Here is a 13836-nt window from a genome sequence, read left to right on the forward strand (position 1 = left end):
CACTCACCTACCAGCTTCTGGGTTACTGAGGATGGAGTGTTGGCCCCTCGACCAGATCAGAGCTGCCTCTGGGACTGTCCGGGTCTAACTGGAAGAAAACAGAGACCTCAGACGGAGCTCCGGTCGCGATATTCTGCCCCGGAATGAGGGAAATCAAGGAGAAAACGGCCACACCGGAGATCGGTACTGAGTATGGTTACAAAGCTGAGTATAACCAGAAACCCCAGCATTTACCTGCACACACACCTGCCAGGGGTTACAGGGAGAGTGTCAGCTCCTGGGCCCAGACTGTCCCTCCCCCAGCATTTACCTGCACACAGACCTGCCAGGGGTTACAGGGAGAGTGTCAGCTCCTAGGAACAGATTTCTCCTCAAGCTGCGATACCAGACGTAAATTGCAAACTTCCTGGAGCTTCCCCAGGATGCGTTGTCGCAGTCGCCAGTGTTTACGTTACTTCCGGGTATGCGATTCAGTTAACTTCCGGTTTGCGTTCCAAGCTCCTGCAGTACTTCCTGTGTATCGAGACGCTGCAGGGCGGCTGGTCTCCTGTGAGGATTACTGGGATTAGAGTCATTGGTGGCCTTTTGGTTTTCAGCCCAAACGAGGAATGATAGGAATTAAACTCTTCCTTTGCCTTATGTGAAAGCAGACGAGTGTGTGATGGGAGTTGTAGTCCTTGTGTGTTATGAGGCAGGAGTTGGGTGTGTGTGGATTACAATGGGGTGCTGAGGATTATAGGAGTTGTAGTTCTCTTTATAAAGCAGTCATGTGACATCTCCAGGCCCTCAGCTGCACAGATAGGGATTGTGGGGATTGCAGATCATTCACAGGCAACTCCATCCAAATAATTCTTATCATTTAATGAAATCACTAAAACCCCGCTCTGTCTGCGGCCCTCGGGGCCATAAACGGACACCACTTGAGCTACAGGGGGTTACACAGAGTGACCCTGCAGTCTGCGCAGCGCCTTTGCGGGTTCCGGGGGCCAGAAACCTGCTACCCCCATGTATTATTGTGATGTCATTACATGTATCTATATGGGTTTATATGATGAGAAAGGTATCTCCGCCCCCAGCGTATTATTCTGATAGCACATTTACACACACACACCGACTCGAGGACTATATATTTACGCACTAACACTATGGTATACACACACACACTCTAAGACTGACTCTAGCATTATACGTGTAGACATGTACTCACTGACTGTGACCCTACAATATACACACATACCGACTCCAACACTATACATATACACACACATACCGACTCCAACACTATACATATACACATACACACTGACCTCAGCACTATACAGATACCGACTCCAACACTATACATATACACATACACACTGACACTACAGTACACACACATACCGACTCCAACACTATACATATACACATACACACTGACACTACAGTACACACACATACCGACTCCAACACTATACATATACACATACATACTGACACTACAGTACACACACATACCGACTCCAACACTATACATATACACATACACACTGACCTCAGCACTATACACACATACCGACTCCAACACTATACATATACACATACACACTGACACTACAGTACACACACATACCGACTCCAACACTATACATATACACATACACACTGACACTACAGTACACACATACCGACTCCAACACTATACATATACACATACACACTGACACTACAGTACACACACATACCGACTCCAACACTATACATATACACATACACACTGACACTACAGTACACACACATACCGACTCCAACACTATACATATACACATACACACTGACACTACACACACATACCGACTCCAACACTATACATATACACATACACACTGACACTACAGTACACACACATACCGACTCCAACACTATACATATACACATACACACTGACACTACAGTACACACACATACCGACTCCAACACTATACATATACACATACACACTGACACTACAGTACACACACATACCGACTCCAACACTATACATATACACATACACACTGACACTACAGTACACACATACCGACTCCAACACTATACATATACACATACACACTGACACTACAGTACACACACATACCGACTCCAACACTATACGTATACACATACACACTGACCTCAGCACTATACACATACACACTAACCTCAGCACTATACACATACCGACTCCAACACTATACATATACACATACACACTGACACTACAGTACACACACATACCGACTCCAACACTATACATATACACATACACACTGACACTACAGTACACACATACCGACTCCAACACTATACATATACACATACACACTGACACTACAGTACACACACATACCGACTCCAACACTATACATATACACATACACACTGACACTACAGTACACACACATACCGACTCCAACACTATACATATACACATACACACTGACACTACACACACATACCGACTCCAACACTATACATATACACATACACACTGACACTACAGTACACACACATACCGACTCCAACACTATACATATACACATACACACTGACACTACAGTACACACACATACCGACTCCAACACTATACATATACACATACACACTGACACTACAGTACACACATACCGACTCCAACACTATACATATACACATACACACTGACACTACAGTACACACACATACCGACTCCAACACTATACGTATACACATACACACTGACACTACAGTACACACACATACCGACTCCAACACTATACATATACACATACACACTGACCTCAGCACTATACACATACCGACTCCAACACTATACCTATACACATACACACTGACCTCAGCACTATACACATACCGACTCCAACACTATACATATACACATACACACTAACCTCAGCACTATACACATACCGACTCCAACACTATACATATACACATACACACTGACACTACAGTACACACACATACCGACTCCAACACTATACATATACACATACACACTGACCTCAGCACTATACACACTTACTCGCAGACTGACTCCAGCATTATACACATACCTGAGTTTAGCCCTCAGTGGCCTGATATTTTCATTGTGAAACACTCCCACTGCGTAACGTGGTTCAGCTGCTCCAAGTATTTAGAAAGGGCTTTAGAAAACCTTTTTCCCCATCTGGATTTAGCTTGTTGTGTCTCAATAAATCAGATTACTGGAGACTACCCTTTTGTGGTAGTCTTGGGTGATCTTCCCTGGTCAAACACCACACTGAGTGGATGCTTTATGGTAATGCTACGTATAAGGAGTCGGGGGGTTTGTCTAATAGATTGGGGTTCAGATCATAGAGAACAAATGGTTGATATGCAGCTGCCTGAAAACATTATATAATGGGGCAAATACGACGACTGGGGTAAATAAAATAACTACTTCCATCTGATACTAATAATGAAGAAAATCTCGTAGTTCCTTTTAGGTTACTAATAATAAATTACGAAGGCTAAGAGAGTCCCACTCCTGGGTGCGTATAGTCTGTTAGGAGGTTAAGAAGCAAATGAGACAGTAGGAGGTGAGGATTTGATTAGATTGATGTGATTTATCTGGAAACCAGAACCTTAATGAGTCACAAATATACAGTTCACTTTGGCAAAAAAAGTGGGCAGGGTTACGGGAAATTACCTGCAGCCTCATTAAAACATCATCTGCGTGCTCCGTTTTTAGCTAAATTCACGGAATATGCTCTCATTTATTACACCAGAGCGGACTCCGGTACAGAGCTAACCCCATGGGGTGGACGTTCTTATCTAAAACGAGAGCAACACGACAAAATCACATCTTATCCATTCAGTTTTTTTTCTGTAAGGTGAAATGTTGATGTTCAAGCCGACAGAGTAATAGGTATTGGTTTTCTTTCATTTAATGATAAACAATCTTTAATAAATATTAATTAAAACCAGAAGAGACAGAAAGGCTGTCTCCTAGGTAAAAGAGTCCACACGTTTCTTACAATGTTTGTGGCCACTTGTCTGAACTGTAATCGAAAACCAACCTGAAATTACTACCAATTACCTCCATCGCTGGTTATCCTATAGTATCTCGTATCTCATCTGTGTGTTAAGTAGATGATACAAGAACATGACTTAGCTATTGTTGGGTAACACATATCAGCCCTTATAACACATGGAGTTTCTGCCCTGGGTGTGATGTGGTGCCTAATCAGATGGGATTTTGTGTTGAAACATTTGCCGCAGTCCATACAGTCTTATGGCTTCACCCCAGTGTGAATTTTGAGATGTCGAACAAGGATTGCGTTCCTGTTAAAACGTTTCCCGCACTTGGAACAGGAATAAGGCTTCTCCCCGGTGTGTGTTCTGAGATGCTGAACAAGGTGTGAGGTAACAGCAAAACACTTCCCACACTTGGGACAGGAATAAGGCTTCTCCTGAGCGTGAATTCTGAGATGCTGAACAAGGTTCCAGTTCTGGTTAAAACATTTCCCACATTCAGAACAGGAATAAGGCTTCTCCCCGGTGTGAATTCTGAGATGTTTTACAAGGTTTGAGTTTGTGTTAAAACATTTCCCGCACTCCGAGCAGGAATAAGGCTTCTCCCCGGTGTGAATAATTAGATGTTTTAGAAGGTTTGAGTTCCTGTTAAAACATTTTCCACACTCAGAACACAAAAAAGGCTTCTCCCCGGTGTGAATTTTCACATGTCGAGTAAGCTGTGAGTTGCTAGTGAAACATTTCCCGCACTCGGAACATGAATAAGGCTTCTCACCTTTGTGAATACGCTGATGCCTCATGCGCTTAGATTTAGATCGAAAACTTTTCCTTGAGGCCAGAGAGGAGGCCGCCGATCTATTATGGATGGTCTGATGTAGAAGATCAGAGTCACTGGTAAACCGTTCCTGACACTCGGGGCAGCTATATGTACCCTCATCGGGGGGTGTTTCACACTGAAAATGTGTGTTACTGGTTTGGGTTTTATCAGTAGAAGTAGATCCCTTGTGTTCGGTTGGGATCCAATAATCTTCATTGGAGGCGGATTCCTCCTTTACGTGGACAGACGTATTATCCCCCCCGTCGTGCTCTGTGTGTGTATCGGGGGCTGAGACATTTCCGTCTTCATCCGAGGGGGATCCGTCCTCATTACGAGTCGATGTGAGCTCTGTCTGTGGAGACTCCGCCGGGTCACAAATGTCTGTCTCTTCACATGAGGCGGATTCCTCCTTAATAAAATGAGACGTCTTACAGTCCAGCGGAGAATTAGGGGCTCGATCTCTGACCTCGGACGCGTCTGTCGGAGAGAAATGATCAAATTAAGTGAAGCAGCCGCTTTCCCAAACAAGTAGATTTCAGAGTCTCTTTCAGATAAAAGTCTTCTACCTGCGGAGACGCCGCCATTTCTAAACGCTCCCCGTCTGGCAGAATCTGCTTCTCTGTTATACTAATATTTTCAGATTGTCGTAGAGAACGGCGGCCATCACCGCTTTTATGCGTTACTAATATCAATAAGTAAACTGCCTACAGCTTGTGTGATGTAAATTCCCTGTTTTGATGAGGTCTACATTCTCCTAACACTAAGTTACAAAGTTTCTCTTTAACAACTGCATTATTATTATTCCTCCTCATTAAGTTAAGATGGCCGCTCCTATAGTCTACGTGTAAGAGGGGTTTCTTTACATATATATATATTGCTTCCTTTAATCTGTGGATTATGTGGGTTTAGCGTATAGAGATTCAACATGGAGGACCTGAGAAAAGAGGCAGATCTGCTTTAATCAGCGACAGTTCTCATGAGTATAAACTTGCTCCCCGCTGTCTCCCCGGCTCTCACATGTTGTTGGGTAACAGCGGCTCCGGCTCCGGAGATCTCTCGCGGCTGCCTTATCGCCGAGTATTTATTATACGGACCTCACATTTTACATGTTATTTGTTACAGTGAAGATGCCTTAATATCTACACACAGACCGCAGGGATTAAACCTCTTACCCGCAGAGCCGCGGGGCTGGTGGGTCTCCATCATCACGTCCCTGTAAAGCTCCTTGTGTCCTTCTAAATACTCCCACTCCTCCATGGAGAAATAGACGGTGACATCATCACACCTTACAGGAACCTGAGACGCACAATGAGCCGTCACCATCCAGACACATGCCTCGGTGTTACTGTATAACGTCCCGTTCCCAGCAGCGCTCACCTCTCCAGTCAGCAGGGACATCATCTTGTTGGTCAGTTCCAGGATCTTCTGCTCGCGGTTCCTCTCGAGGGTCAGCGAGTGAGGTGGAGGCACCGGGCTGGGGCTCCGGGTCCCAGGGGGTCCGTCTGACACACGGGGGCCGTCGCTGGGTGGGACGCAGTCACGGGGCTTCCTCACAATCATATAATCCTGTATATGGGGAAAGATATTGAAATATCGATGAGCAAAGAAACATCCGAGCTGCAGTTTGTGGACATAACGCCATCCATGTTCTGGCCCCAGAGACACCGGCCCCTCACCTCTCCGCTCAGCAGGGAGATGATCTCCAGGGTGAGGCTCAAGATCTTCTCAGCCACCGGATCCTTGTCCATGTTCAGTCCTAAACCGGACTCTTTCCTGGGTCACCGCGTTTGGCGCTCAGACGCCTCCCTGTACCACAAATTCTAATAACGTGACGGCAAAAAGACAAAACCCCCAAAGAGAGTGCAGCCGCCGTCACATCACCCGGCACAGGGTCACTGTATAGGACCGCCCCTCCCCCAGCATTTACCTGCACACAGACCTGCCAGTGGTTACAGGAAAAGTGTCAGCTGCTGGGCCCAGACTGCCCCTCCCCCAGCATTTACCTGCACACAGACCTGCCAGGGGTTACACGGAGAGTGTCAGCTCCTGGGAACAGATTCCTCCTTAAGCTGCGATACCAGATGTAAGTTGGAAACTTCCTGGAGCTTCCCCATGATGCGATGCCGCAGTCGCCAGAGTTTACGTTACTTCCGGGTATGCGGTTCAGTTAACTTCCGGTTTGCGTTCCAAGCCCCTGCAGTACTTCCTGTGTGTCGAGACTCTGCAGACCGGCTGCTCTCCTGTGAGGATTACTGGGATTAGAGTCATTGGTGGCCGTTTGGTTTTCAGCCCAAACTGGCATACGGATGATGGGAGTTGTCTGTTTTACTAGAATCGCGGATAGTGGGAGTTGGAGTATTTAGTGCTTCATGTTTGGCGGTTAATGTCTGTCAGAGCCCAGTGCATGATAGGCAGGTGAAGAGTTATCTGGATGATAGGAATTAAACTCTTCCTTTGCTTTATGTGAAAGCAGACGAGTGTGTGATGGGAGTTGTAGTCCTTGTGTGTTTTATGAGGCAGAAGATGGGTGTGTGGGGATTATAAAGGAGTAATAATAACAAATAATTCTTATCATTTAATGAAATCACTAAAATCCCGCTCTGTCTGCGGCCCTCGGGGCCAGAACTGGACACTGCTGAGATGTTCTGCCTTTCTCCTCCATGTTTGTGATCTGGAGGCGAGAGGTCGGGCATAGTGTGCGGTGACGGATGACGATGCCCAGGTCTCACCTGCTAACATAAGGAACCCGACTAATGCTGGGAGCCCCCAAATATGTCAGACCCAGAAACCCCCCTTTTACTGCGACTCCTATGCCAGTGAGCCGATCATTTTATGCTTTTTCCTAGATTACTTTATTGAGCAGCTCAAACTAACCTTTATGCTGCCCTGCGTGAGGCAGCTGACCAAGGGGGCAAAGGTCAGGCCTGGCACCCCTCCGACCCCCCGTGAGATTAAAACATTTTGGACGTTGACCCTTATGAGGAGCGCTGACCCAATCCAGTCCATTTACTCCCATCTCTCATCCAGGACAAGATATTTCAAAATTTCCTCCTTGGAGCTCACCCTAAATTCTTAAACCTTTTTATTTTAATTTACTAAACTCCACAAAGTTTACACCCTAAAGCAAAATGCACGGTTACCATGGTAATCGTGATGGGCGGGGCATAAAGTGCACCATGCTTAGACCTTTAGTGGCCTGCCGTTAATTAATCTTTCCCCTCTCCAATACTTCCTCCATTGTTTGGCTCAGGAGAAGGGTTTCCTTGGAGGAGGCGCCGGGCTGTCCGCTAGCTGATGGGATTATACTCCTGATACGATTATTATATCTCAATGCGAGTTCTGTCTTGTTATCGGGGTGAGTCTCAGTGCTGTCCTTGTCAGGACTGTAAAGCTCTGTATTGCTGTGTTACAGCGTCACGAGCTCCCTGCTGTCTTCAACACTATTTTCACCTCATTCCTGGTGGCCATAGGGGGTCTGCATTCCTGGTGGCCATAGGGGGAGAAGGAAGCAGCCAGGGGTTGTAGCCAGTCAGGTAAACCCGCATGCATGCGTATCCCCGACTTTTCACAGACAAGATCTCCACTATGCGAGCCTCTCTCACAGCAGGGCAGTCGGTTACACACCAGAAGCAGATTCCCCGCATGTATGGTATTACACGTACATAGAGAGATAATATAGATGATATTGTTGGGCAGGCTGGATGGGCCGAATGGTTCTTATCTGCCGTCACTTTCTATGTTTCTAGAGGAAGTTCAAAGAACTGTGCAAAGGATGCGCCCCTCTACGCGTGGTCTAGACCCTGCCCCCTGCAATGCCGTCAAATACTCACCGCAACCTTCATAAAAATAGAGCAAAAAGCCAAGCTGGTTTCATATTAGAAAACTGTGCAATATTTTTTGAATTTTTTTTTTAACCTAATACTAATAACGAAGAAAAAGAAAGAAGGATAATAAATCACAAACAGTCCCACTCTGGGTGCGTACAGTCTATTAATAAGTTGAGAGGGAAATGAGACAGTAGGAGAGGCTGTTTGGGTGAGGATTTGATTAGATTGATGTGATTTATTTGGAAAATTCTAGTTTAACCAGAACCTTAATGATCCTCGTTATCGAACCTGGGAACATCTGCGCTCCGGCTGCCTGGAGCCTTCCCTTGTGGGATGCGGCCGCAACTGCCCACTGACCTCGGTGAGCGCTCCCGCCAGTGATGGTGAGCGCACCCGCCGGTGATGGTGAGCGCACCCGCGACCCGGAGAAGCGGTGCTTCACTGAAACCCAAGAGGTTTTCTGCCCTGCGTGTTCTCTGCTGCTGAGTCACCTGCGATTTTATTTTTGTAATATATATATCTGATGCAGTCCGAGCACTCTTACAGCTTCTCCCCAGTGTGAGTTCTGAGATGCTGAACAAGCTGTGGGTTACAGTTAAATAATTTCCCGCACTCCGGACAGGGATAAGGCTTCCCGTGGGTGTGAATTCTGAAATGTCTTACGAGGTTTGAGTTCACGGTAAAACGTTTCCCGCACTCGTAACAGGAATAAGGCTTCTCGCCGGTGTGAATTCTGAGGTGCTGCACGAGGTTCCAGTTACTGGTGAAACATTTCCCACACTCTGTACAGGAATAAGGTTTCACGCGCATGTGATTTATGAGATGTTGATCAAGGTTCAAGCTAGAATTAAAGAATTTCCCACACACAACACAGGTATAAGGCTTCTCTGCTACATGAATTCTAAGATGCTGAACAAGCTGCAAGTTAGTGTTGAAACATTTCCTACACTTGGGACAGGAATGAGACTTCTCCCCGATGTGAATAGGTGGATGCTTAATGGGCATAGGATTAAAATAAGAAGTTTTCCCTGAGGCCCGAGAGGAGACCACCGTTATTTTATGGATGTTCTGATGCTGAAGAAGATCAGAGTCACTGGTAAACCGTTCCTGACACTCGGGGCAGCTATATGTACCCTCATCGGGGGGTGTTTCACACTGAAAATGTGTGTTACTGGTTTGGGTTTTATCAGTAGAAGTAGATCCCTTGTGTTCGGTTGGGATCCAACAATCTTCATTGGAAGCGGATTCCTCCTTTACGTGGACAGACGTGTTATCCCCCCCGTCGTGCTCTGTGTGTGTATCGGGGGCTGAGACATTTCCGTCTTCATCTGAGGGGGATCCGTCCTCATTACGAGTCGATGTGAGCTCTGTCTGTGGAGACTCCGCCGGGTCACAAATGTCTGTCTCTTCACATGAGGCGGATTCCTCCTTAATAAAATGAGACGTCTTACAGTCCAGCGGAGAATTAGGGGCTCGATCTCTGACCTCGGACGCGTCTGTCGGAGAGAAATGATCAAATTAAGTGAAGCAGCCGCTTTCCCAAACAAGTAGATTTCAGAGTCTCTTTCAGATAAAGGCCGAAATCAGTTCCAGGAATGGCCGGGGTAAATGTCTGTGGTGATGGAACTGGGGGGGGGGGGGTGAGACTGACTTATACAACATTAAACTAAAACAATGGCGGTCACTCCCTGGTTGCAGATCCTGGCTGTCTGCTGGTGATAATTCCCTCAGCTAGTGATGAGATGATACTGCTGGAGTAGCCACAGAAGTCTTCACAAAGTCAGGGCCCATAGTCAAAAGGGAGGAGGCTGGCTGTCAGGCCTCTCCAGGGGCCCCAGTGATGGAGGGTTCCGTCACAAGGGGTTTCCTATATAATGCATACACCCACACACACATACGCATATATATATATGTTTGCTACTTCAACTTGTGGATTATGTGGGTTTAGCGTACAGAGATTTAACAAGAGGATTTCAGAAAAGCAACAAATGCTTTTAACCCTCTCTATCCCCTATGGAAGTACAGGTACATCCACAAGGCAGGTGCAGGATTCTCTTTAGGACATACCAGTACTTCTTGACTGTCACATCAGATCAGGCTGTCAAGTGACTTGTTGGCAGAAGCCATCGTGTAAGAGTGGTACTTGACACAAGAGCCTGTAGAATCCTCAATCATGTCATTGGACATTTCCTTCCAGTAGGTGTCAAAGCCGATACCCACCAGAAGGTCACTGGACGAAAGGAGAGAACAGACCCTGCTGGCATTTACAATTACTCCCCCTGGTGGCCGATTACACATATTGCGATTAGCAATGCAATTCTAAGGAGGCCTGCTGGTTGATGACGGTGTGATCAGTACAGACAGATCAGAGGGAGGAGGAAATAAAGCTTCTCCTCCTTACAACAAAAAAGGAACCTATAAATAAACAGCCCAGTGTTGTAGTTGATGACATCGCTGGCACAAGGTAAGCAGATTATTTTATTGCTGGTTATTATGCATGTATTTTGATTGGTTAATTAACCAATGATATATGCATGATATCATCCATTGACTGAAAGTGTCTTTTCTGTATCCTTGGATCGGATGACCCCTGCCTGCCCACACAGGCGTGCACAGTCCTGGGTTAAAACAAACCCAATCAGTAGTGGGGATTTCATAACCAGAAGAACCAGGGTCACTTTTTCTCATTTTTACCATATGTTTGTTAATCTATAATTCCCATTCTCCATATTTAAAGAACCTGCACAGATCACACATCATTCTGTTCGGGAGAAGTGGGAAATTATTAGTAATAATACACAAAAATGTACTAAAAGAATTTTCTTTCAATTTTGCGTAAAAAAAAAAAAAAAAAAAAAATCTTCTATACTGTGGGCGCAGCAGTTGAACAAAGACCTGATTTATATCCAGCAACATCTTATTACAGTCACACCCCACATAGAGATTTTTTTTGGGGGGGGGGGCACATCCATCCTTTAGATATGTCCTATTTATACATACCTTTTTATTATTATTAAATATTAGTATTATTAATTTATCTTTTTAATTGTTTTTACCCTTTGGGTGACATCACTTCTCCTCCTGGTCAGTAAGCACAGCTCCAAAACCCTGCTTTGCTGATTGCAATACGTGTGATCAGCCAGCCGGGGGAGCAATGGGAACGCCCAGCAGAATGCCTCCTTTGTTTCAAGAAACTTCCGGGATGTGTCAACACTGACACCTACAGGAAGGGAATACCGGATTGCGTAATAGGGCATTCCTTGTATAACTCTGTTTGTTATACTGAATGCCATTGCACACAACTGCTCGCCAAAATGCAAGCGATTTTGGGTTCTGCCAAAAGCAGAGAGTCCAGGCTGGCACCTGAGATCTCTCGCGCTGCCTTACTGCCGAGTATTTATTATACGGACCTCACATTTTACATGTTATTTGTTACAGTGAAGATGCCTTAATATCTACACACAGACCGCAGGGATTAAACCTCTTACCCGGAGAGCCGCGGGGCTGGTGGGTCTCCATCATCACGTCCCTGTAAAGCTCCTTGTGTCCTTCTAAATACTCCCACTCCTCCATGGAGAAATAGACAGTGACATCATCACACCTCACAGGAACCTGAGACACACAATGAGCCGTCACCATCCAGACACACGCCTCGGTGTTACCGTATAACGTCCCGTTCCCAGCAGCGCTCACCTCTCCAGTCAGCAGGGACATCATCTTGTTGGTCAGTTCCAGGATCTTCTGCTCGTGGGTCAGCGAGTGAGGTGGAGGCACCGGGCTGGGGCTCCGGGTCCCGAGGGGTCCGTCTGACACACGGGGGCCGTCGTTGGGTGGGACGCAGTCACTGGGCTTCCTCACAATCATATAATCCTGTATATCGGGAAAGATATTGAAATATCGATGAGCAAAGAAACATCTGAGCTGCAGTTTGTGGACATAACGCCATCCATGTTCTGGCCCCAGAGACACCGGCCCCTCACCTCTCCGCTCAGCAGGGAGATGATCTCCAGGGTGAGGCTCAAGATCTTCTCAGCCACCGGATCCTTGTCCATGTTCAGTCCTAAACCGGACTCTTTCCTGGGTCACCGCGTTTGGCGCTCAGACGCCTCCCTGTACCACAAATTCTAATAACGTGATGGCAAAAAGACAAACCTCCAAAGAGAGCGCAGCAGCCGTCACATCACCCGGCACAGGGTCACTGTATAGGACGGTCTCCTCCGTGACTGACACTCACCTATCAGCTTCCGGGTTACTGAGGATGGAGTGTTGGCCCCTCGACAAGATCAGGGCCCTCGGCAGCTGCCTCTGGGACTGGCCGGGTCTAACTGGAAGAAAACAGAGACCTCAGACGGAGCTCCGGCCGCTATATCCTGCCCCGGAATGAGGGAAACAGAGAAATCAAGGAGAAAGTGGCCACACCGGAGATCACTACTGAGTATGGTTACAAAGCTGAGTATAACCAGAACCCCAGCATTTACCTGCACACACACCTGCCAGGGGTTACAGGGAGAGTGTCAGCTCCTGGGCCCAGACTGCCCCTCCCCCAGCATTTGTCAGCACACAGATCTGCCAGGGGTTACAGGGAGAGTGTCAGCTCCTGGGCCTAGACTGCCCCACCCCCTGCATTTACCCGCATAAAGACCTGCCACTGGTTACAGGTCGAGTGTCAGCTCCCGGGGTCAGGCTGCTGCCGCCCAAATCCAGCGGAAGTAAGTTAGAGAATTATTTTAGGTTCCCCAGCCTGCGTTTCAACAAGCATCAATGTAGTACATTACTTCCGGTTTTGTGTTCCAGTTAACTTCCGGGTTTGCGTTCCAAGCCCCTGCAATACTTCCTGTGTCTTGAGAAGCTGCAGACCGGCTGCTCTTCTGAGAGGATTACTGGGATTTGAGTCATTGTTGGCGGAATGAGTTGTCTCTCTGTCCAGCTACACGGATAGTGGGAGTTGGAGTCCTTGTTGATGGCTGTCACAGCCCACTGCATGATGGGAGACAAGTGGAGGCTTATCTGGATGTTAGGAATTGCACTAATTTTCCCTTTTTTATGTGAGAGGAGACCGGTGTGTGATGGGAGTTGCAGACCTTGTGTGTATTGTGAGGCAGAAGCTGGGTGTGTGTGGATTATAAAGGGGTGCTGAGGATTATAGGAGTTGTAGTTCTATTTATAAAGCAGTCATGT

General features: G+C 46.6%; 1 protein-coding gene and 1 long non-coding RNA gene across 2 annotated transcripts; both read right to left on the bottom strand.

Annotated features, from left to right (window-relative positions):
• Window positions 1-3912: 3912 nt before the first annotated feature.
• On the bottom strand, window positions 3913-4073 carry LOC128469198 (uncharacterized). Its single transcript, XR_008345925.1, has 2 exons — window positions 4032-4073; window positions 3913-3980 (listed from the first exon to the last, which is right to left on the bottom strand). It is a non-coding gene; the product is annotated as an uncharacterized LOC128469198 (long non-coding RNA).
• Window positions 4074-4121: 48 nt separating this feature from the next.
• LOC128469215 (zinc finger protein 383-like) lies at window positions 4122-12375 on the bottom strand. Its single transcript, XM_053451041.1, has 7 exons — window positions 12352-12375; window positions 12126-12270; window positions 9203-10154; window positions 6508-6604; window positions 6209-6397; window positions 6004-6127; window positions 4122-5308 (listed from the first exon to the last, which is right to left on the bottom strand). The coding sequence occupies exons 1-7, from the start codon at window positions 12373-12375 to the stop codon at window positions 4272-4274; spliced, it is 2568 nt and encodes an 855-aa protein (XP_053307016.1). The 3' UTR covers window positions 4122-4271.
• Between the last annotated feature and the right edge of the window lie 1461 nt (window positions 12376-13836).

This window comes from Spea bombifrons, chromosome 11, assembly GCF_027358695.1.
Source record: "Spea bombifrons isolate aSpeBom1 chromosome 11, aSpeBom1.2.pri, whole genome shotgun sequence".
NCBI lineage: Eukaryota > Metazoa > Chordata > Amphibia > Anura > Pelobatidae > Spea > Spea bombifrons.